Raw genomic sequence first — 25,657 nt, 5'->3', positions numbered from 1 at the left:
TGGTGAATATTCCTCAGGCAGTTCAGCTGGAGAGGCTCATGATAGACCAATTGAAATTCGGATTTACAGTGAATATATAAATAAACAATTTGGCAACAGATTTTATTGTAAATTATTGCCGTTCATCAAGTGGAGGATAATTGCGGACCTGAATCAAATGTGCTTGCGTAACCTGTACGGTATGACTCTCGTACAGTAGAAGGTGCTCGTTCTGTCCTGCAGGATTTTGTTTTAAATACTTCCTTTGGGGGAGCAACAGTGCAGAAAGTATGGCTTCTGCAGCGAGTGTAAACAGTCGCTTGTCTTCAACAGCCGCTGAGGTCAAAGTTAGGGCTGTTGCCTCATGTTCTCACATGCTGATTCTGCAGCGGGGGCTTTGCACACAACACAACACGCACACACACACACAAAGAGCTCAGGGCGTCCATTAATCAGTGTGGCTTATTGTCACGGCAGTGCTATTAGCCATATGCTCCCAGCCAATCTGCCACCACAAAGACCTGCGTTGCAAAATTGGCTGGAGCGCTGGCACGAATACGTGAGTGATTTCACTCTAAAATTGGACAATAGATGCTTCAATGAACGCGCTTAATACAAATGTTGGTCGTGCTCAGTGTATTTTAACATTTGCCCTCTTTCAAATCAAGAAGCTTTATGGCATTGTAGATATTTTATTTCACTCTGTCTGACAGAGCAGCCTCGGTATAGCTGGTTGAAATTGCTTTTATTTTTAAGGTGAGTTTAATTTATTGTGGACATTTTAGCATAATAGTTTTCATTTCTTTGGAAACTCCAGGACATGAAATATACTTTTAGACAAATTTCTGTGAATTTGGAAAATCCTTGGCTGCTCAGCTTCTGTGTAAGCAGACGTTTATCTGTTATTATTTGTATCTTTTTTTTTAACAGACATTTGAATGAAACATATCTCTCCAGGAATAGAATTATGGATTAGTGATGAGCCTGTCACTTATGTTTTTAAGTTATTATGTTTGCTAAACTAATCAAAATCTAAGGCTAATCTCTTGACTTTATTTATATCATGTGATCACTGACATGTTAACATAGCTGCTAATCATTCTGACTATTAAAATTAAAGTTAAACACCCATTATCTAATTAGCTTTGATTGGCCAACAGTCAATATCCAAAGATTTTTCATTTACAGAGACAAAAAACAAAGTTTGTAAGTTGTGAATTTATTTTGGCATTTTCCCTCCCAACACATGTAAATTGCAAGTAAGAGACATTGCATCGATTTGGACTCATTGTTTCAGATGCATGTTAGAGCAGATGATTAGCTCACCAGCATCTACAGATATAGGTCCTGCATTACTCCCATCCCACCCCTTCCTTCTCCTTTCATAGCATAAAACACTCTTCTCCTTCCTCCACTTCCTCTTCTGTCCCTTAAGTTTCCTTCACATCTATTCCATCCCCTCTGTTTCCCACGCCATCACCCAACCTTCCCTCTACCTCTCCCTCATCTGGTTTAGCTTTCCTTTTTCACCCCCCACCCCGGTCCCTGATCTCCTGCTTGATTCCTCTCTCTAACCTCTCTCTGTTGCTGCGCTCTGCTCTCCAAAGTTACAGTGTAATGACCCAGTTCATAGAGCGGCAGAGAGCAAACGACAGCGAGAGCAGAAAGAGCGGCAGATAGCGGAGACAATGAGAAAGGTGTAACGTATCAGTCGCTTTCTTTCTACCTCTGCCATCTGTGACAGCGGGAAACCCGAGATGTCTCCCCTTCCTCTTCTTCCCACCCAGACCCCTCCTCTCCCCTCCCTCCCCTTCTCACCCTCTTCGTTTAGCTCTCCATCCCACGCACACCCTCTCACTCTTTACCCCCCTCCTCCCCACCCATAGCCATCTTTATCCTCCGCCCTCCTGCTTACACCTTTATTCATAATTGATGCATGGAAGAAAGCCTTTTTGACACACTTGTAGTACACGTGTGAATTTCGGTAACCATGTCAGGTGTTTTGTTTTTTTTCTCACATATGTGCGTGCGTGCGTGCGTGTGCGTATACCACCCACGTGTTTTTGGAGCCTTGGGCTTCTTTTTTGTTTCCATCTCCACTTTACCTGATGGTTCATCAGTACAATTAGGATGGACTTTTCGCGCTCGATTTCCAGACGATTATGCTGTTGGTTATGTTGCCTTTGGAAAAAACTTGACTATAAGCATCTAAATGATCTCAGCTTGTTAATTACGTACTCATGAAAACATTTTCTTGCAACACATGTGGAGGGGATTTTAACTAATTAACCTTTCATAACCCCAACAGTATCATATTGACACCAGGAGAGGTTATTATTCTGAGACTTTACAAAACCCCAGAGTTACAATCATATTATGCAGTCACCTTCATGGGCTATGAAAATAGGTGTAATGCCCCATTACAATCTAGTTTCATAGGAAAAAGTGTTGTGGCTCTCCACAGCACAAAGCATGGTGTTTTACAATAAACGCTGTAAAATTGTGACCTAGCATGTAATGTTAGTATATGCGTGTGTAATGTAGGGGCAGGAGTCCTGGCAATCTTGCAAAATGGAAAATGGAGCTTTGCAACATCTGGTTAAGGTTGTTAAAAGATCAGTTTTAAGCCAAAACACGATCTTGGTGCCTGGAGCTCTGGAACTTATCTTTATATTATTTTGCTATTCAGCTAAATTACTACCTGCGTAGTTCTTATAATGTGCTGTGCAAAATTAAATCATCTATTTGAGCCCAATCCTAAAAACCTGAATGTTTGAGAGGTTGTTGGGATTCGGATGAAACTACTATCTTAATAGTTGATTGTTTGAGCCAGATGGGCAAACTGTGGTTAAAGGTGCACCTTATACTGGGAACACTGGTAATGAATATCAACCAGCTCAGCAGTAAAAAGTGGAGAAAATGGAAAAAAGAAATGCTAGGCAGTGACCACAGCAACAAATTACCCACTAGTGAGACAAACCACGACCAACAATAAATCCAGCAGTGTCTTTTTTAATGTATTTGTTAAAGCAGCGATCCCACAGTGTATTTCCTTCAGATCCTGCTATACAGTCACTTTCCTTGTCTTGCAGGTCTATTTTTATCCTTGCTTTCAGGGCAGATTTCTCTGAAAGACTTTCAGTAAAATTCACTATGGCCTGTTTTCGACAGATTGGGACAAATTCTGCAGATGTTGTAATAAATTTGTTTTATCAGTGCAGACGAAAGGCACGCACTGCAACACTCCCACTTAAACCTCTAATCTGGAAATTCCATAAAATGTACCCTATGCCCAAATTTCCCCCCACTTTGCCCTGTGTCTTCTTCCCTGACGGTCTTCTTTTCTCTTCCCGTAGTCGGTGCTGTGACAAGAAGAGCTGTGGAAACCGTAATGAGACACCCTCAGACCCTGTTATCATCGACAGGTACTGTCTCTCACTTTGCCTCTTCTCTCTCTCTCCTTACGCACACACTTGCGCACACCCACAGACACACAGTGGACGAGGGTTTGTGCGCTGACCCGTTTGAACGGCGCGGTGGGACAGGATGTTTGTGTGTTTGGATGAGCTGCTGTCACTCCTCGATAGAATCAGCGGCCTCAGATGCACGGGAAGCATTTGAGAAACCAATTTTGCTTTTATAAGTCAAACAGCAGGACTCATGAGTGGGTGGTGACAGTGTGGAATTACACTTGCAGACACACACACACACAGGTTTTATCTGCATGTACATGCGCACTCTAGTAACGTAATCATCGATCTTTGCAGAGGGGACACAAATACACATCAGCTGCTCTGTTACATCCCAAAGGCGCACTTTCAGACTTGAGTGCTCAGATGAATGTGTGTTTCCTCTACGTCACGCGAAACACAAAGCAGCTCACTAGCAGGAGTCGTCTGTTGTTTTCCTGCCGCTCGTCTCTGTCTGTCTGTCGCTCTCTTTCTTCCCTTCTGTCTGTCACAGGAGAGGACTGAAGTTATCCCTCCCTTAACATCCACCCCACCCCTCTTTCTGTCTCTCCTGCAGCAGCACAGAAAAGTGGGTCATGAGCGAAGAAGAACAAAAAAAAAGTGACAGAGAAAAACTGAAATAAGATCCAACCTCATTTTAATCTGATTTCTCCTTGGCAGTTGTTTTAACCCTGTGCGAGCAGTTCTGTCGGTCTGTCTGCATGTGTTTGAGTAATTCATAGGAAGAGGAGTGAAATATTCTACTCCCTGTCACCACATTGTTACACAACTTAAATCACTGTACAAAATATCATATTCCTGCAGATTTGTACCAAGTGTTTCTTTTTTTTCTTACTTCACCATGACCAGATGTTTAAGTTTCAGTTTGTGAAAGATTTTTGGCAATTATAATATAAGCTGATCATCTGCAACATTAAAAGCACTGACAGATGAGGTAAATACCTCAGATCTTCTTGTTGCAGTGCAGTGGGTGCCGGCATTCATGTGGATATTACTTTCACAGCATCTAGACACTGTTGCAGTCCAAGCACACTCCCTGAGGCACTAGTACTCTTGCAAAGACTTCTCTGGTTTGGCTCAAGAAACACGACAAAGAGTTCGGGGTTTTGACCCTGCCTCGGGATATCCAGATTTCCAGATTCCAGTCCAATCATACTGCATGTAAGATGTGCTAGACCAAGTGAGATATACGGAGGAAACACTCCACAACTTACAGGACCCAGACGATCCACTGACAGTGTTCCCATGCCCTACCCTAAGCATACCCCCATTGTGTGGCGTGAGGAACCACACAATTGAAACTGAGGTTTAAATATTGTGGCTTATGAGCGTCTGATGAACAGTAATCACACCATAGACTCTCAGCTTTGTATCTACAGACTGTCCTTCAGTGCTTCTTCACTAAAGGTTCATAAAGACAAACATCAGTGTGATCAGCGCCGCAAACAGAGGTCATAAAGGTTATTACAGGGATAATTTGGCATGAATGAGATTCTTTATTCTCGCCACTTTGGAGGGGATGTACAAGGTTTCGCTCTATACGGTGCAAAACTCCTCTTTCCTCTTTTTCTTTGTGTTTGGAGAAATCTTATTAAGTGCACAAACGTGTGCGTGTGTCATACGCTATACGTGCATTTGTGTGTTCGTGAAGGATATTATAAGTATTGCCACACCACCGCCCAATTCTCCTGTTTTGTCGGCTATCTCAAACGTCTCAGCTTTTATATATTTGCCTAGAAAGTGTGTATGTAATCTGCGTGTGTGGATTCATGGCTAAGGCTTGGGTTTGGCCCCTAAAAGAATAGCTGATATATTAGACACAAACTGACAAAGTAATAGCTGCATAATCATAATACGTGTGTCACTGTTTGTTACATTGATGCTTGATGACTATTGAAGTGTGTGTGTGTGTGTGCGCGCACACACAGGGGGTGTACGTCTCATTTTCCACGGCAGGAGGAGAAAAGCGGAGTGAATTGTGGGAGATGTCAGGGAACTTGGTCAAGATGGAATGTCAAGGTTACCGTGGATACCGTGGGATACTTCCTGTTGCCCCCTCCACTTTGCAGTGGTTCACAGCCTCTTGGTGTAACATCTGGAGCTCTGCTGTTTGACGCAAACATGTGGAGAGAGAATGAGGCAAAGTCAAAATGACAGCTTAAAGTGTCATTGATTGTAAACAGAAGTAGAGCTCGAATTAACTCACCCACTCCAAAGAAATATTCAAAATGTAACTTTAATAGTTATTTTAAACAGTTACAATGAAAACATTAAGGGCTTAGCAGATATATCCCCCTGCATCTGTGGTTATACATACTCAAGTGTATGCTGCATTTAGTTATAATAGTTACAAAGGTACAATCCGGATTGGTTGACAATTTGGCTTGAACTGAAAGGTAATGTCAATGTTTCGGGATGAAGAAGAAATGAAACAAAAAATGGCGTCTTCGCTACAAAGATGTCTGTGATAAATTCCTTCTTTTTAACGGCTCAACTAAAAGACCAAAAACAGCACAAACATAAACAAGAGTATCCCACATTCTTGTCTGTGATCTGTTTTTTTTACACTGCCCTCTGGTGATAGTATGAAGCTACAACATGCAGATGTGCACGTGCCAAGCTCCGCATTGGATTTATAGTTATGTGAAAATGTGGGATGATGGACGCTAATGCACTTAACTGACCGTCAGCAGATGTGAGCGCCTCTATAGAAGAAGACGTTTTGGCAGTTTGGTGGTCTGGGGCGTTTATTCACGGCTTGGGTTTGCAAAGTTGCATCTGAACAAACCACAAAACCTCTGTAACAATGTCCTTTGGACATATGAGACCAAATTGGAGATGTTTGGTTGTAATGCACAGCAGCCAAGCCTGACAGCGAAAGCTTTGCTGAAAATGGATCATGCAACAGGACAATGATCTCAAACAGAGCAGAAAATCTACAGTAGAATGGCTGAAAAAGAAAAGAATGAAGGTGTTGCAATGGTCAAGTCAAAGTCCAAACCTCAACCTGACTGAAATACTGTGGTGGGACCTTAAGCGAGCTGTGCAAAAACCTCAGTGAACTGAAGCAATGCTGTAAGGAAGAGTGGGCTGATTTTCCTCCACAATTAAGTCCTTCACAATGCAAAAGGCTGACAAAGTCATACAGACATACGACAATTTAGTTTTTCAAAGGAATACATAGAGTCCTGTAGAAACTTTCTTTTCCACGTGAATGTATGGACCACCAGTCCACATACTTTGCCAGGCACTTTAAGTAAGTGTGCTATTAAAACAGCTTGAAACCTTGCTCACTAGCGTTAGAAGCCTGTGATGAGCTAATCAGCATCATCAGAGTCAGTGCGATGTGTGTCTTGGCCCCTTTGCTTGACATCATGGGAAAACCAAAGGAAACTGCCCCGACACTGGAAAAAAATTGTGACGTTCCAGAAGCCTTGTTCATCCTCGTGAGCAATTTCCTGAAAGATACCATGTTCATCTGTACAAACAATAGTATGTAAGTATAAATACCATGGGATCGGGCAACAGTCGTAATACTTAGGAAGGAGATGCATTCTGTTTCCGTGAAACTAATGTGTGAACAGTGCAAACGAATCCCAGAACAACAGCAAAGGCTTTTGTGGAGATGCTGGAGGAAAGAAGAGTATCTGCACTCACATTAAAACGAGCCCCATATCAGCATAAAATTGGAAAGAAAGCTCTCAGGAAGAAAAGAAACCACTGCCCTAAGACCTGGATACTGTTGCATGGTATAAATGCTGCCCAACGCTTCTGCAGGGATGGTTTCAGCCAAGTGAAACTGATATTACATTATAGCATATACAGCGCACAGTAGAGAGAAAAGGCTCCAAAATGTTGCTACAGCCAAGTCTGCAGTGGGTTACTGGCAGATGAAGAGATATGCATAAGCACACTTATTTACATACCATTTAAACATTACATCGACATGTGAACAGAGTTAAGGCTCACGCTCATTTAAACACATTACTCATGCTTTAACAAATTCAAACATTTGTCTGTGCGAACCATTAAAGAGAGTGACTGACAGCTCATTGCGTGTCTCTCAGTCCTTGTGCGCACATGTGTGTGACTGACAGCTAGCCCATCGTACCATGTACATATGAGTGTATCTGTGAGTGTGTGTGGCCCAGTTAATCCTTGTTATAGCACACTGAGCATCCCACTGCCTCTCAGGGTTAATATAGGGTTAACGACATGCAACGCTATCCTATCATACGCCTGCTTGACTCCTAAAGAGCCACAACCACTCTTCTCCTCTGGGTGTGTGTGTCTATGTGTGTGTGACTGCCATTCAGTTTCTACTTGTAACTCTTACTGTCTTTTTTTTAATCACTCAGCATCCTCATCATCCCCTTTTCTCTTACTTTCCTCCATCACTTCCACTTCCCCCTTTCTCGCTTCCTCCTTTTCCTCCCTTTTTTCTGTGCCTCTGCTTCACCTCACCCTCTCTCTCCACACCCCTCTGCTTTGCTCCCTCTCCCAACCTCCTTTTTTCTTTCTTTGACTCTGTTTTCGTCTCCGTGGCCCTGAGGGGTTACCTACCTCACTGCTCAGCTTTGTGCCTGTTTAGACTGCTACAATTGGCTTAATAGGCTCAGACTGTGCGTGTGTGAGCAGTTTGAGGGGGTTATAGTCTCAGGTGGTGTGTGTTCAGGGCTTAGACGAGTGTCGCGGCGCGAGGAAGGCAGTTTGAGTGTGTGTTTTTCTGTGTGTAGGGGTGCTACAGATACCAGTGTGTGTGAATGTGTGTGTCCTCTCAAAGTCTAAAGGGGCCCACATAAGCCTCGGGGTTTAAGGGGTTCCCTGTGTGTGTGTGTGTGTGTGTGTGTGTGTGTGTGTGTGTGTGTAATCTATAGGGTTAAGAGGGGTCAGAGCTTGAGCAAGAGATGATGGGAAAGAGGAAGGGATGGAGGGATGACAGAAAGAGGAGGTGAAGATGATAAGATGGCATTTAGAGGGAGCAGAAGGAAGAAAGGAGGAGTAAGGGGAGGGGGGGGGGGGGGAGAGTGGGAGCTTGTCTAGGCAGACAGAAGAGAGAAAGGAGGAGGAGCAGAGCCAGGTTTGTTTCAGGGGGATAAGAGCCTCAGTCTGGGGAGTCCTGTCAATCAAAGAGCACAGGGTGGGTGAGGAGGGGGCGCTGTCAATCAGATAGAAGAGGAGAGAGGAGGAGGCGGAGGAGGAGGGAGGGCGGATGGAGGGGTGAGGTGAAGAAAGGCGACAGAAAGTGAGAGGGATCTTCTAAACGATCTCTTCATCTTTTCCGCCTTTGTCTTCCTCACTATTGCTCTCTCCCTCTCACTCTCACTTGTCCTAGTTACCAAAATATCTCTGCCAACCTGGTATGTCACTGTTCGCTCAACTGTCACTGTCTGACATGTAGCCTACACACACACACACACACACACACACACACACACACACACACACACACACACACACACATCTAAAATAGACTGTGAGAGAATATGCCTCCTCCTTTCTTGACCCGTCCTCATCGCTCTTTTCTGTCTTTGCCCTGGTTTCCTTCAGATCTTCATCCTCTCAAATTCTAATTTGCTTTGCTTGGCATCAGCATAATTAGGTACAGGTACAATAATGAACTGTACAATGTAAGAAAATTGCATTAACAGCACATTGGATTTCTTTTTCTTTTTTTTTAAGAGGCAGCTGAAAATCACAGATGCTATTTTTAAGGCATAATCTAAAAATTAAAGGTTCCAATGTCAGCTATTGATTTTTTTTCCTGGAAAAACGCCAATGCTTGGTTGTATATATACTGAATAAGACACAAATGACTAAAGAAACTTTATATATAAGCCAACATGACAGTGCAGTGCAGTATCATGGTTTTACACTGTCGATGGTGAAGAAGACATTCAAAGTGGTGGTTTTTCACTTCTTCTAGTTCTTCTGTTTCTCTGAGATAAATCCCGAGAGTTGTTTTGGTCTGACAGAGTTAAATTTCTTTGATTTTACTTTCATCTTGTTCTAAGAATTTGCTGTTTTTTTGTATCTTTACGAAAGATGTAGTGTTGTCTCGTTTTTTGGGGGGAGAAGTGGCATCATTTGCCTTTGGGTTGCCAGGTTTGTCTGCTTCCATCAGTTTCACTGGCTCGGTTATGGTTACTTAATTTGAATTTTCTTAATTTCCTATTTTTTTCTATTTTTATTGTCACTGCCATTAGAAATGGTCAGTTCAGTAAACACGCTTCCATGAAGTTAATCTTTTTGGTGCCATAAGTCCTGTGAGATGTTCTCTTTGTGACATTATTTACCGATACAGATTGCATCAACAAATATAGTCATTTTTAGGTGGTTATAAAGTTTATTGCACTTTTTTGGGAGGATAATGTAAATGAATTTAACCAGATAAACTTCTTCATCATTTATTCTCGGTGTTTCCGTGAGTGTGGAGGATGACATTGAGGTTCTTTGGCTGGTTTGTGAAGATGTCTCGCACTTCATAAACACACACTTATTTAATTATTTGAGGCTGATTCTTTCTTTTCAGCTCACGCTCTGCAGTATCACTTCCTGTGTTAAAGGTCATCGGTGCTGGGAATTATTCATACTATTGACATAATGCCACTGTTCACTTCTCTCTCTCTGTCTGTGTTTGTGTGTGTGTGTATTTAACAGTGTATAAGAGAGAGGGAGAAAGAGGCAGAGAGGACTATGTTTTATTCATTTCTCTCATTTAGCCTCTCAGTCTGCACCTGTCCCAGCATTTAGAAGCTCGGCATTCACATTACTTGCTGATTTAGTTTGACTGCTTGTTTTAATGGACACACACACACACACATGCATGCACACACACAGACACACACACACACATTTTCATTTCCTCTAACTGTCTAAACTAATGCAGAGGAGCTTGTTTAGGTTCAGAGATGGAGATATGTGTTGTTGTCTTTGTCTATCTACTTTTTCTTCTTCTTTTCATTTTCCCCCCGAACATTTTCCTTTGTATTGTCTGTAAATTGGAATAATTCTAATTCCAACTTATTTTTAAGAGCCAAGTTTCTCCATCAGGCTTGTGTGTGTGAATGGGTGGATGACTGGAAGTGTAAAGCGCTTTGGGGTCCTTAGGGACTAGTAAAGCACTATACAAATACAGGCCATTTACCATTTACCATTTCTGTATCATTTGAATCGGGCGTGGAGTATCAGGAAGAAAACTGCCAAAGGGCAAAACTGAAGAGAGTCCACACAGATGTGTAATATGTACCCCCCCCCCCCCCCCCACACACACACACATACACCTTTTTCCTTTTTCTTTTCTCCCCATTTCCTCCTTTTTCACCTCTCTCATCCTCCCCTTCCTGCTCCTGTCTCCCGGTACTCCCCACCCCCCACCCCAGTGCACATAACCACCCTTAGGCAGGGATCACGTTACCCTAAAAGCTACAAACACGACACGAGGGTCTCAAAGATTTTCCCATCTGTTCCTTTCAAAGCTGTTGTGATGCCTCGATTACTTTAGGTGTCTGCTTGTTGTCAAAAACGACAACTGTTTTCAGCAGCGGGTGAGTGGTGCACTGGATTTTTATTTTTTTTTTGTCCAGTAATAAATATTTGACTACTAAACTGCACAATGAAAAATGTGCCCATTGAGGATGTAAAAAACCAAGTGTTCAAATATTTCAATCTCTGACATAGTAAACGTATAAATATTTAAAGAGGAGTTTAATTGAATTTTTACCCAAATTCATGTTCAGCTCTGCAAAGGCGATGAGGGCATGGATTTAAGCTACTAAAAAAATTTTTTTTACGTAGGCACGTAAAAGACTTTTGAATCTGTAGAGTCGACACATTGTCTCAGAAATTAGTTCAAGCCTCACAGTGCACTGTATAGACGCCATAGTGTGTTATCACATCAGGTAAGGGGAAAAAATCCCGACGTGGAACAGAAGGCACGCCTTTTCATTTAGTTAACTGACAAATTAGCTGAATGACTAATTAACTTGGCTGATTGATCAACAAACTTACTGATTAATTAAGTCAGAGAGTGATTATGTAACCTACCAATGGACTGACTTCTGTGGCTCTCTGGCAGGCTAACAAAAGACTAGCTGTCGTGTGAGCGCGTGCATTGGTGTGGTATGTGGATAACCTCCAGGTGGGCGATGAGACTGTGGCTAAAGGCCTCTGGGCTCCTACACAGAGATCTCTCTTAGCATGCTCCTATTACTGGACAGCGATTAGTCTCTCTTCCACACACGCACACACACACACACACACACACACACACACACACACACACACACACACACACACACACACACACACACATGGAATTGAGGTAAGCATACAGAGTGGCTCATTCATGATAGGTGGTTGGCGGTGGCGTGTGTGCATGTGTGTGTGAATATCTTAAGCTCTGTCATTAAAAAGCAAACACATTTAGTTTATCTGGAAACTCCCTGCAGATTACACACACATACATATATATACTTGTTAACTGACACACTGATGAGACGTGGAATTTTCCCCCCCCCTTTACCACAAAGTGAACTTGTGGTTGATGTGTTTTGGGAGGCTGAGCAGGAGTGTGTTTACCTACTGTATGAGAGTTTGTACAACTGTAAGAAGGAATTTGTAGAAGAGAAGAGAGGAGAGGAAAGGGGAGGAGAGTACGAATGTGCCAGCCATGCATCATTTCATTATTAATAGCCGTGTCGGAATAAAAACGCTAACCTTGTCTCATCTAACGGACGGCTGAGTCTGCAAGCTCTACACTCTCCTCTATTTGTGTGTGTGTGTGTGTGTTTTGAAGGGACACTGGTTTGCTGTTGTTTCCCTTTGTTTGGCTGTGCAGGGCGAGCTGGTGAAGTCATTGCAACCCATACAGGTATAAATATCTGTGTGTGCCTCTGTGTGTGTCTGTGTGTGTGTGTTGGGGCAGTGTTTCCCGTGTAAAGCAAACCAGGAAGAGAGCACCAGTGTCCTGCCGAGAGGGGCATTGTTATCTACCTCCTAACACACACACACACACACATGAACACACACACACATCACCCCTCCCAGTCTGAGCTGCCTGATCTGCGCACCGTCTGTGTCACCACAGTAACACATAGCACACGCCCAAACAACAACAAACACTATGTTTTGCGCTGCTATTGACAAGAAAAAAAAAAAAAAAAGAAAATTCCTTGACTCACATAATCACACATTTACTGTACATGCAAGTTCACGCATGTGGGGATTATGAGATGGACCACCCTGCTTTGAGAGATGTTTCTGTTATTTTTGTTCCATTGTGGAGACAAAAAAAATAACGAAAACCCAAAACCACACACACACAAAACGAGGCAGGCGAATGCAGTCCTATGGAACTGCGGAGGTGTAATCTGTCAGACAGGAAGCTAGTGAGGTCAGAGGTCACCAAGCACTAATCGATTAGCCGTCAGTTAGTGCTGCGCTCATGAGGAGAGCGCAGCTGTGGCCAGCTCTTCTTCCACTGTGCCTGTGTGTGTGTGTGTTACAGTGAAGTGTTTAGGTTTTTTTAGCTTGTGTGCGCTTATTAGGGATGGCTCATGTGTATCTGAGTGCTGATGCTCATGGGTGTCCTCCGTGGCAGCACTGTGTGGGTGTGTGCATTTCTTGGACATATTGATCACAGAGAATTTCAGGTGCTTTTTTATTTTTTCAGTCTGACCCTCTGAGGTTAAATGCTGCTCTCTCCCTCTCTCTCCCTCTGCGTCTGTATCTTTCTCGGAGCGAGAGAAAGAGAGATAGAAACACTTGAACTCGGGTCAGGCTGCGTAGGTGTTTGCAGGCTTGAGTCTCAAATCCGCCTCTATCATCCGGGTGTTTATTTAAAATGAAAGAAGTTTTCTTTTTTTTTCTCTAAATCTGCATTTCTTCTCTGTGACCTGTGGGTCTGGCATAAACTTAACTGGTCTTATCATAGTATTTATAATGCTGGCTTTTATGAGAAACTGCCCCTAAAGCCGAAAGGTGGCAAAAACTTGGTTCCTTGCGTTAACAGACAGAAAAACAACATTCAAACACCTTAGTCATATTAACTTCCACAAAATTATGTCCAAAACTATAATTCAGATAATGATGGCCACATGTAATGTTTTTATGATGGACCCATTTTTATTCTTGTTTCTATGTTAAGCATCACAGTCTTTTTATTGGCTAAAAATACCACCTGTTATGTGAGTTTTATGCTGCAAACGCCATATTTCTGTCATGACGCTGTGATACTTATACATAAAAAGGAGAAATTGTTTCTAATTTTTTGCCTGTAAAATTAAAATTGATCATTTAATTAATAACAAAAGCCTAGAGGGTATAAAATAATATGACTTTCCTTTGAGATAACAGAGAAATACATGGTAACATAGTAATTGAGAACTAGGAAGTAGGAAGTAATTACTAAGTTACTCAGTAGCACGTATTTACTCAGAAATAGGGATGTACTGGTAATTACAGCCTCTTTTTCCCTTTTATGTAAAGTGAGGCATCATAGTCATAGTTTTTTATGATTCATAAGTAACTACTATGTATGATGTTTCCCTCCTCTAGGCAGCAGAAAAACAGCACCTTATCATGGAGTGATGAGTAATTAATGAGCAATTACAGTTTTAATCGCAAACGACACAAGAAGAAGAAGAAAGTGTTGAGTTAAATCGGTTTGTTTAATTATGAATGCATAATTACCTGGTGATAACTCACTAATATGACATCTCCTGTGTGGTTCTTTAGTAAATAAACATCAACTATGTAGTCGTGGATAAGGAGATGTTAGAAGAGCACTGGTGAATGTCTCACTGTCTTCCATGTTAGTTCTGATGCCTTCGTCACGTGTCTTTATGGAAACAAGATCCTCCTGGAAGCACTTTCAGCTGGCAACATGTGATATTTCTCGGCAGGGAGCAGTCACCACTAATTCTTACCCACAAACCTCACTGCTGACAGTTCTTGCTGAACGTATTTTTTTTACAGACGTTTACCATAAAAACTGAAAACCCGAGTGATGTCATCTCATTAGAAATATAGTGTCCTGTGCTACAGTCACACTAGGGAGACCACGGCACAACCAAAATTACTGCGACCGTGTGCGATGAACTTGAGCTCTTGTTGCTTTTGAAATGGTTGCTTAAAAGATGGGCACCAGTTGTTGCCTTCAAAATAATAAAATAAATCAATTTTGTGCAATCAGTTTACAACAAATTGGTGAAAATCACAAATCTGTTGCCGTCTACACATGCAGAAATTAACACTAATTACTTACATTCAGAATCCAGCCAGAACCTCACAGATGTGAAACAGAAAATCAGAAGTTCTTCCACAAATATTGTCAAGGTGCAGCTGCAGAACGGTGACATAGGGGCTCAGCAACCTTGCTTCAATACTGGGATATGACCAGAAACCAAGCAGGTGGCAACTGGCTGAGTCGAGTCCCCTACTGCAGGAGACGCGTCGCAGTTGCACTCATCAGCACAGACTGACTCAGATTTCACACCTTTGCCAGTCTGTCTGAGAGTGACTGGAGTCAGTCTGAGTTGGACCTTAGTCATATGGAGAGGTTGCCTCCCATGAGGCGACCTGTGCAATCGAAAGCAGTTGCCGCAACTACTTGCAACTGGTTCTGAGTGTGAAAAAATTCAGCGTGTAACCTGCAATTTTTCCCAGCTACTTGGAGGTTACAGTCGTATTTGTTCTCTAGTCATTTGCTAATGATGCAACATGATGCATCAAAAGATTAAAGGACGAGAATTTGTTAGACTGAACTTCAATGACAATCTAATGAAAAGAACTCCCATGATGCTCATTTCCTCAAAAGTCAGAGTTCGGAGTGACGTCATTGCTGAGATGAGAATGTTCCAGTGGTAAAGTAGAAAACGTAAGGCAAAAGAGGATTTGTTTGGAGCCATTCAAACAACACTAGCAAGACAGGACAATGCTTGTGATTTCAAAGCACAGCTGTGGCATGTTCATGGTCAGTGCGCTGTGCATGGCTTATTTTGCGAGTCATAAATAGACAATAGTGGCTGCAAAGATTCACAGTTTTACTACTATTTACATGCACTGCTGCCATGTTGGATTGTGAAGCTGGGGATACTCCAGTTGAAAACTCCGATTGGAATCTGAGAAATTCCGACTTCTGACTTCAAATGGAACACACTGATAGATAGCCTAACTGTTTACCTGATAGTTTAGTTGACTCACAGGAGTGTCTGTCCTAACTTTTTACATTAAGTATTGTCTAAATGTGGTCCATAGTCTTCATTCAGTGCTGAATGAGTCTGTATTTCCCATATCCGTGTCCCTGTGTCTAATTATGAGACCCCTGCAGTCGGCGGGTCTCATGGGAGGCTGGTAGGTGAGAGTGTGAGAAAGAGGCATCAGGGGATTAGTTTTTAGAAGGTTTAGAAGGTGACCAGCTCATTATAAGACTACATGTTATAATGATTTGTGGTATGTGGTGTCTGTGTATGTGGGGGGTTATAATGATGCTCAGAGCGGGAGCAGCAGTATTTGTAGTGTTTCTCCAGGGAGTCGAGCTCATGACCTTTCACCCTTCAGCTACACCTAAACCCTAAGATTCCCCTGCTTTGAGTTTCCTCTAACCTTCCCCCATACGGAAAAACACAAATTCTCTCTCATGACTTGGAAGCAGTTTCAGAGCAATTGCAGGTTCTCAGCAGCTGAAAGTCAGATTTATCCCCATCAACGACTATATGTGTGTGTGTGCGGTGTCTGTGCCTGCGTGCGTGCGTGTGTGGCGGCTGTTAAGCAGTAACAGATAGCCTGAGCGCACTGCGTGGCGATGCTGTCATTACCGTTGTGCTTCTCCACTGATGTGTCACGGCTGATGTCACACGCTCAATTGGCCCCGCCGACAGCCGCCATCACTCAGACTGTTTACTACACTTTTACTACAGTTATCACTCACTCGCTGTCGCCACCGCCGCTGTGAGGACCAGACGCCCCGCACCGCTGCTGAAACCACGCGCTGAGATAACAACAGAGGCACACAAGCCTTCACACATACATACACACACACGCATTGGTTACTGCATGGGCTCTTTGTCTTGCCCATCAACACACGGAAACACTCATTTAGGCAGGAGTGTGTGTGTGTGTGTGTGTGTGTGTGTGTGTGTGTGTGTGTGTGTGTGTGTGTGTGTGTGTGTGTGCGTGTGTTGGCAGGAGGTAGAGGAAGAGAGGGAAGGTGAGGGAGGTGCCTAAAACAAAACATCTGTGCTTAGATTCTGTATTGCATTGTTTTTAATTTTGTGATTACTTTGTTTTGTTTGTGTTTGTTTATATAATATATTGTTTTTTCAAGCATGTGTGTATGTGAGTGTGTATCTGGAAAAGTGTGTATTCAGAAAGGTTTACGATGTGTTTTATTGGTGTGTATGTGTGTCTGCGAATCTAGGTTATGCTTCTTATTTCCACATGATTAACTAACTCGCATCCCCGGGACTGTTCCCTCCACCTCGGCCCGTGCCTACCCATAAGGCCGTGTGTCAGTGGGGAACGCTTGATTTATGCTGGTTGAATATGTAACGAGAGGTTGTAAATTCAGCAGCCGGGGCCACATGCATCACTATTCTGCACCGTCGTAATTTAGATGCCACCTTCATATCTGAGATGCTAATTGGTTAAATTACTGGGTTAGTTCTGGAGATTTATACCCGGCTAACGAGAGGGGTGCGAGGAGAGAGAAATGGGGGGATGCAGAGAAGGAATAACTGAGGGTTGAGGAAGGGGAGTCATGCTGAAAAAGCGGGAGAGGGCTGAAAAATGCGAAGGCTTGAGTTCAGCGGGAGGAGAGGAGAAGTGCAAAGTGCACAGACAGTAAGAGAAATAACTCAACTACAGCCGAGGTTTAGACTAAAGGAGGGCACCAGAGCCTGAAAACAGCACACAGATTTAATTATTCCAAAGAGACGCTTTGTTACATTTAGATACAGGAAAAGTTAGTTTGAGTGTTTTATTGTCTCTTTCAGGGGTTTTTTTTTCCTCTGCAGCAGCATTAAATATTTTGACTTGACTTGTAGGAATAATTCAAGTATTAACAATTGATCTGCTCTAAGCAAGTGTCTCCATTCATCGCCTTTATTGCTTATCTGTACCCTGTATGCTTATTGTTACAGGGTCACCGTTTAGGCCTCAGTCACTGGAGAAAAAGGTGTATTTCCCAATTGGTTGGTGAGTTGTTGCTGGAAGTTTCTGGCAGTTGACAGGTGACATTGATTGTAAAGAGGGCACTGGCACAAAAAACCTCCTTGCATTGCTTTGGTTGGGAGGTTATCACAGTCACTCCTAGTTTGCATGGAAGATGCAGATTTGTAAGCAAACCGTCCCTGACTAATTACCAAATGGCAGTGACACTTGGAAAATGTGTGACTTAAACCAGAAAAGTAGAACTATTGCCTCAGAATAACAGTTGTGCCTCACTGCGGCAACACATTTCAAATAGCACAACTTTATAGTTTACAATCACACTACTGCTTAGAAACTAGTTGGTGAGTGTTTGCAAACAAGCCAGCATCTTCCATGCAAACTACAGGAGCCAATATTCAAGAGACCAAAGCAACTGCAAAGAAGTTTAGGTGGAGAACCGAATACTTCTTTGTGACTGATCAGCAACTGGTTGGGGAATATATATATATATTAGTCCAGTGAAGGGTGGATGGCAGGGGGTTTGCCAAGTTGTCTCTAGGCCTGCGTGACTGGAGCCTTAGCTTGACTGAGAGGTGGGATACACTGGGCTGGTTGCCAGTCTTTCGCAGTGAAACAGAAAGACCACTGAAACCGACATGACACATACAACCAATTTAGAATAATGAATTAACCTAACAGGCAAGTCTTTGGACTGTGGGAGGAAACCGGAGCACCCAAGGAAAATCCAAGCAGACGCAGGAAAACATGCAAACTAAACAGTAAAGCTCCAGCCAGCGAGCATGTTCACAGCCCGAGGCACCGGTGCTAACCACTGCATTACCGTACTGCCCATAAGAGAACCACTTATTCACATTTATCAATAGACAACAAGCAGACTTCCCACTGATTTTTTTTATTTTTATTAAGCAAGATGTATTCAGTTTATTGATAAAATAAAGTTCCAGTTTGGATACACCACCTACTCTTGAAATGACCAACACATCTCCCAAACACACAGTGTTAGTGGTGGTGTATCTTACTAATTTCAGTGTTTCTGAAACAGTGTTTCCAGTCTTAAAAGAGTGAAACAGTATGAAAACGGTAGAATGCTGGGAGAACACTCTGAACATTTGACCAGGAGAAAGTTAAATAAAGTTAAAGTTTCCCTTTCATTTTGTAAACTCTGTTTAGTTTCAGTTCACTTTATTATTTGGCTAGCTTTCAGCACTTTGTTAGGGTTAGTGAAAAGTTATGATTTGTCTCATTTGTTGCTCTATTTTGTTGGTTTCTTAGCACAGAATTTCCAACCTAATAGTGACATAAAGATATATATGCCACACATTATATATGCACGTATTCACACAGCCACTAGGGGCTGCAATAGCTGGCACATAGTGTCTATGAGGTCATTTTCTTGAACTAGTGCATTCTGACAACCGGTCAACCTAAACACCAACATATTATCAACTTTAGTTAGCGTGAAGTTTCATATGACTGTAGTTCACAATACTCATGACTTAGCTTGGTGTGCACCAACACCTGATGGTGATATCTGGCTTTTAGCTGCTAAATTCTTTACCGTGTTCGAAAACTACTTGGAAACCCTGCTAGTCTGCTAATCTAGTCGTTGTTTAGTTCCAGACAATGGCACTAAATGGTGACATTTCAGAAAGTACCTGAAATGTATGGCTGAAAAGTATGGTACATGTGTTGCTTGCTGATGTGAGAAAAAATGCTTGCATGCTTTGTTTTTTCAGAGGGGGGAGGAGGAAATGGCGTACAGTTTAGCTTTCTATTCACAGAGACATGAAAGAAACAACAAAGGAGTAATCTACTGCTCTGACATTGTTGCAGAAGACGAATGGAGTTGGCATCAGACATCAGTTAGTAATGTTTAGGCAGTCCTTTTGTCTGCTGCAGGGTGGATGATAATTATTGACGCAAATTAGCTTATGTACACCAACTCACACACTCACGTATACACTTGAGCGACAAAATATATCTTCTCTCTGCCTCCCTGTGTACTCCTTCTCCACCTCTCTCTCTCTCTACCATCTGTCTACACTCAGTGCCAGCCGGTAATTAGTCCTTGTAAAGTCAGTGTAGTGAGGAGTCCCTGTGTTTGGATACTGCTGTCTAGTCAAACACTGGGGAGAGGGGGGTAAGGGTGTGGGTGTGTGTGTGGGGAGGGTGCTAACAGCCTGTGTTTTATCTGTCAAGTTTGTTGCTGTTATGCAACACTCTCCAGGGTTAAGGTTAAATCTCCGGAGATTCAGCCAGAGTGTTGTGACTTTATTTACTAGTTAAATCAGTCTGTTTGCCTCGGCGAACAAGCAGCCGCACATAAATGGCGAGGAGTTTAATTTCTTTGTTTTATTTTATGCTAATTCTCATCTTTGAACATCTTGCGTTTTGTGCTGTAGCTGTTTATTTATGTGCGGCGTGTATTCTGCTCAAATGTGTTACTGACATCATTAAACACACGGGCTTTGTGTGGTTTTAGGGCCACTTAAAGCATAAATAAAAGGCCTGTGCAACTGAGTAAATGCTTGGCATCAAGTTGAGAAAAAAAAACCCCTGAAATTTTCACAGATTTCTCAAGTTTTATCTAAAGGTTTCTTTTAATGGAAATTGAACATTACATAATATAAATTTCAGCCGCTGGGTGATTACAGGAGCTAAATCAGATCAACAAAGCTCCATGCAGTCACCTTCTTCCCTCCAAAGTGCCGCTTATTTTGACATTATGGCTCAGAAAGATTACTCTGTGTCATCATCTCTTCATTACGCCAATTTAGTCTGTTTACAAACAGTTTGTTTTTAAGCAGCTTTCTTCAGATTACAAATAGGTGAAAAGTCTTTAATTAGTCACACAGGAAAACTCTGAAGCTTGTGCCCTGACCTTTATTTTCATAATTTTTGGCATTACTGTCTTTATTTGCACTTTTAATGTAGATGATAATATAACAATGATTGTTCCTAATGTGCATATTTTAATCATTAATTTGATTTTACAGAAAAAACTTATATAATGCATATATGCATGCATGTTTACTGCAGCTGACAAGTGGTTGATCTCACTGTCATCTCCAGATTTTTGGTTTTACTAGAGTAAGCAGACTGAGATCTTGTTTAAAGCTGGCTGGTGTAGTTCTCTCATCATTTGTCACAGTCACTACCTTCAGTCAATGGTTTTCCCCCTACTGGTTCATGAGTGGTTGCTGGCTGTGGAATTTGCATTGAAGATGCCAACATGTCTGCAAACACTCCATGCAAACCACCAGCAATCTTGTAGGATCCAAAGCAACCACAAGGAGCTTTTTGGTGCAGCGCCATATATCTCCTAGCAACCAGTTTCACAGCAACCACTCCCCAACTGGTTGGGGAATACACTTTGTCGCTAGCAAACTGAGGTTTCCAAGGTGTGCCTGGGTTATTACCCTACTGTGCTCCAACACGCATTTGCTCCCACATTAGTAAAATCTTGTGATAATTCCACAATAAATAGGTGGAACTTGTTGGTAAAACATACCACACCTACCACACACTTATTCCTACCAGGACTACAAATAACATTTATTAATTTACTGTAGGCTCAGGTGACAATACATGACAAACTGAAATAGACTGGGTGTTGGTTTGTGCTGTGTGTGCGTGCGTGTGTGTTTTGCTCTTCCATATATTTGGGCTCCAGTGCGTATGTGTGGTAACACCCTGGGCAGCCTGCCCTGCAGATGAGATTTCCAGCTGAACAGGAAGTGGATTGCTGCCACTTCCTGTGCAGAACATTCAGGACATGAATACTGTTTCACACACAGACACAAAAACACATCTGCGGAGCGCAAACGCCTCGCGCGGTCATTCTTACCGAGATGACTGATCACACCCAAAGCTTTTATGTCTGTGTATGTGTAAATGTGACATGACATTTCCTGAATTCTAAGACACACAGACAATAGGAGGTGATGATTCAGACCGATGTTTGCATCTTTTCACTGTCTGACCTTTTGCCTTTAAGCCCCTCTCTCCATTGTGTTCAGTCTGCTCTCTACATCTCCTTCTGTTTGTGGTATAAGCAGTTTGTGTCCACTGGTATTGACTCAACAACTTGATAAACATTAAATTTCTGATCGTAGCTAAACAGACAGTCAGTCCCACTGGCAGGGTGACACAGTACAGTACAGAAAGACAGACAGACAGACAGGCGGGCTAACAGGGTGTGTGAGTTACTGTTGTTGCCTTTTATAATTATTTCAGGAAGCTTCGACAATCGTCTGTCAGTAACAAGAGGCGGTATCAATCTCCGTCTGACAATAGCAGGAAAGACAAACACACACACACACACAGGTCTGCATTCTACCACATTCCACCCTGTGTATGTGTGTGTTAATGTGTGTGTGAGCAAATACAGTATAGGCCAGGATACCAGCGTATTTACCGTTTGCCCACACCGATGACGGCACTCACTTCTGTATACGCAGTTTCTCAAGCACTTAAGTGAAAAAAAGCGCCTCTGAATGTCAAAGAGCAAAGGCTCTCCCTCTCTGAGATCAAATTAAACTTTAATGATGCCCACAGAGAAGCTTGATTACACTTCAACACTGCAGTAAACAATGATGGAACAAACCACCAAAAAGAAACCAAATGTACACTAGGATAGTGCATCTGTATGATGGACTGGGAGCAGATGGCATTAGGCATTGTTAGGCTATGAAAAATGTAAACATCAGTGTTGAGGTTGTAATGTATTTGACACAAAGTATGACACTATTCAACCATCAAGCATGTATATAATCAAAATAACCTGTCCCACAACCACCTCTGAGCCAGTTGCTAACAAAACTCATCATTCCCACAGCTTTTTATGAAAAACATTAGTCATATGTTGTTAAAGCTAACAATGTGGCTCTGTGAAACAATCGGTGTAGCATTTCGAATCCTGCAGAGTTGAATCATCAGCTGCCAAATCAGGACAGTTGTAAATGAAACAGATAGACTGACCTGCTTCAATCCACACAAAACCTTAAGAACAAAATAAAATACATTTGAATGAGAAAGAAAAATAAGATTAAACCAGTACGAGAGGAAATCATCAGTATTCATTTCTAATTTGTAAAAATGCAGGGGGGTACCTCCACAGAAATCTGGGTGTTATTATTAAATTTAAAAAAAAAACTGTTCATGTCAGCACTACCTTAAATTCATTCATCTCAGAGAGATTAAATGTACACAATCTGCAGATTTGATCTCCTCCCTTTCGTTTCTCTCCCACCAGAGCCAAGCTCCTGCACTTAGACAATAAAGTGCAAATGTGTTTTTTAGGAACTGCTTAACAGCGATCCCATGCTGTGTTTATGACTCCTCTTGCCCAGGAGGAAAAAAGTTGAGCCAACCCAGCAAGGAGGCAAAAACACAATCCAGGAAGCAGCTGAACTCACACGAAAAGTAAAGGAGGAGCAGTTCTCTGCTTCCTTATCGCCCTGCTAATAGTTACATTCTTTACATGCAATCTGTTTGTATGTGATAAATCGGCAAAAATTGCAAATCCTTTGCTGCCTGTATATACACATAAATTCACATCAAACAGAAATCCACATTATCTACATACATTCAGAGGCCAGTTAGTCCTTCATAGATTTGCAACAGAAATTCCTGCACAAAAAGTGACATAGGTGGTGCAGGATAGCAATTTTACCACAAACTGACATACAGTATGTGTTTGGACAACCGGTTAGCAATCAGCTGAGTCGAGTCCCCAGACAAGTTGCACTAATCTGTGCAAACTGACTCAGATTGCTCCACGTTCGCAATCTGTCTGCATTTATAAATTAGAAAGAGATTATTTGCAAACCTTCATCCATCTGTCTCAGAATGACTGCAGTCACTTCAAGTCGGACAGCAACTGCACCTGTGCAATCAAAAGTCATTGCCCAGAGGTTGTCGGTACCACATGCTCAACCTCTGGGCCCAGTTGATTGTTGCAGTCCCTTGCAACTGATCACTTAATGCAAAAAAAAAAAAAGTAATCAGAATCAGAATCAGAATCAGAAAGGGTTTTATTGCCAAATGTTGAGCAGATTTACAACATTAGGAAATTGCTGCGGTGCTTCAGTGCAAACATACAGTCATAAATTACGCTTAAATAGACATGAAAATAAAAATAAGAATAAGAATTAAATGTATAGATATATACATGAGTGCAGGTGGTGATCAGTGCCAAACATGGAATGATGCAGTGAACACAGCGTAGGGTCATGTGTTAGTGGTGGGAACAGGCGACCACCAATTTTTCCTATCTGGAAGGATGTTGCCGTCCCGTTCTTTGCTCTAGACTGACTGAGCCATATCCTCCTGAGACCCAGCCTGTTCATGTATGTCCTATGCAATGGACATTTGTTTCTGATATATATATTTTGATTTGATATCTCATGTGTTTGGTCAGCCACTTTTAGCTCCAAAGAGGCAGGAAATCACAAAACCAGCAACAGTGAAATAATATTTTTTTCCTCAGTTCTCAGGAGGATAAGAGGACAAGCAGGTCCAATCCATGCCAGTAAAATGTCACCTGTTTAACCTGTTTTATCATGCACCAAAGACTTGTCAAGACAGTCTCAAATCATAGAAGAACCTGGTAGCTCGACACCGCACTAAAGTCTAAAGCTGAACTGTTTTAAACATTACAGAGGTCTTTACTTGCCAGGTTCAGGTGGCCAGTTGTGCACAAACGAGTGTCCAGTGAAGCCACAGTGAGGGAGTTGATGTCACATCCTGCCTCCAGTATCCACTCACTAGATGGACACTCAGCTCAAATGGAGCGAGAACACATCTGAAGTGGACCATAACCTGCAGAGTTCATGTTTGCAAACAGCTCGGGGTTTGTATAGTTTTATTTCTTTAATTTGTATATATCTGCCTCCATGTATGTGTATGGGAGCTTGTAGGCGCTCAGTGAAGGTATTCATCTCATCTCAACAGGGAGTTCAGCATCCTCAGCTTCTCCTAAACACAGGAGGGAGGATAGATACTAGAGATGGACCGATCCGATATTACGTATCGGTATCGGTCCGATACTGACCTAAATTACTGGATCGGATATCGGAGAAAAATAAAAAATGTAATCCGATCCATTAAATATCACGAAAGCACCTCACAAAACTTGCAACACGCCGTAACTCACCTCAGAACGTTAGCACGTCGGAGCAGTATGCATCACGTGATAGAGCGGCTGTGGCATGCAGGACCTGTGGTCTGGATAGCATTTGGAGCTTCGCTAGCAACCTGGCATTTCATCTCCGACAGTTATCCCCGAGAGAAGTAAAGCAAGTGTGTAAGTCCATCTCTGAATGTTTGTAAAGCATTCCTGCGTTAAGCTTAACAAGCGACTGCCTCTCGCTCTCCGGCTGCTACTTCAATCATGAAACTGCTTAAATGATCAGCTGATCGGCTTTTCTGTCGCGAGTCCGTCTTTGTTTTTGGCCCACTTTGCACCAGAAAGAGGAAACCAGCTGCTGAACAACAGCAGCACGTTTAAGCTTGATCAGCTGTTGTTAGAATTTATTTAATATTACTTTCTACTCCAGGATCTTTTTCTATGTAGCTGACGCTGGTAACTGTGCAGGGGCGGATCTAGCAAAGTTTAGCCAGGGGGGCCGATAGGGCATTAACTGGGAAAAGGGGGCACAAAGACATACTTTTCTTTCTTATTCTCATTTAAAATGTCTAGCTTTTAATAAATAATTATCTGACACACAAAGTTTTAATTTGATGTAAAATGAATAGAAGTCAATTACTGTATATAGTGACTATTAAGTCTAATATATATATACCCTAGTAAGCTATAGTACATTTTCCTTTGGGAAGGTACCATCTGTGCAGTCTGCAATTTTGTTGAAGAAAGATGTTGAATCTATTTAATATTTCTTGAAAAATAATTGATTTCTGTGCATTTTTTTTCACACTGCATCAAATTAAGGTTGATTACGTTGATTAAGCATCATGAGGTGGAGCGTGAGGGGTGGTTCCCTATTTTTTATTTATTTATTTTTGTTGTTGCTGGG

At 42.2% G+C, this 25,657-nt stretch overlaps 1 protein-coding gene across 6 annotated transcripts in view; it reads left to right on the top strand.

Annotated features, from left to right (window-relative positions):
- Positions 1 to 25,657, top strand: part of LOC146700414 (transcription factor COE1) — an 89,864-nt gene that overhangs the window by 9,559 nt on the left and 54,648 nt on the right. For all 6 annotated transcript variants that reach the window (XM_085470596.1, XM_085470593.1, XM_085470595.1 and 3 more), the window contains exon 6: positions 3,336 to 3,404. In XM_085470596.1, coding sequence (XP_085326722.1) covers positions 3,336 to 3,404 — 69 coding nt within the window. The remainder of the gene's footprint in view (positions 1 to 3,335; positions 3,405 to 25,657) is intronic.

This window comes from Copadichromis virginalis, linkage group LG10 (genome assembly GCF_057382275.1).
Source record: "Copadichromis virginalis isolate Kocher_CV1m ecotype Utaka linkage group LG10, C_Virginalis_male_GT1.1, whole genome shotgun sequence".
Taxonomy (NCBI): domain Eukaryota; kingdom Metazoa; phylum Chordata; class Actinopteri; order Cichliformes; family Cichlidae; genus Copadichromis; species Copadichromis virginalis.
The sequence above is the reverse complement of the archived record's forward strand: the minus strand, read 5'-3'. Positions and strand labels throughout refer to the sequence as shown.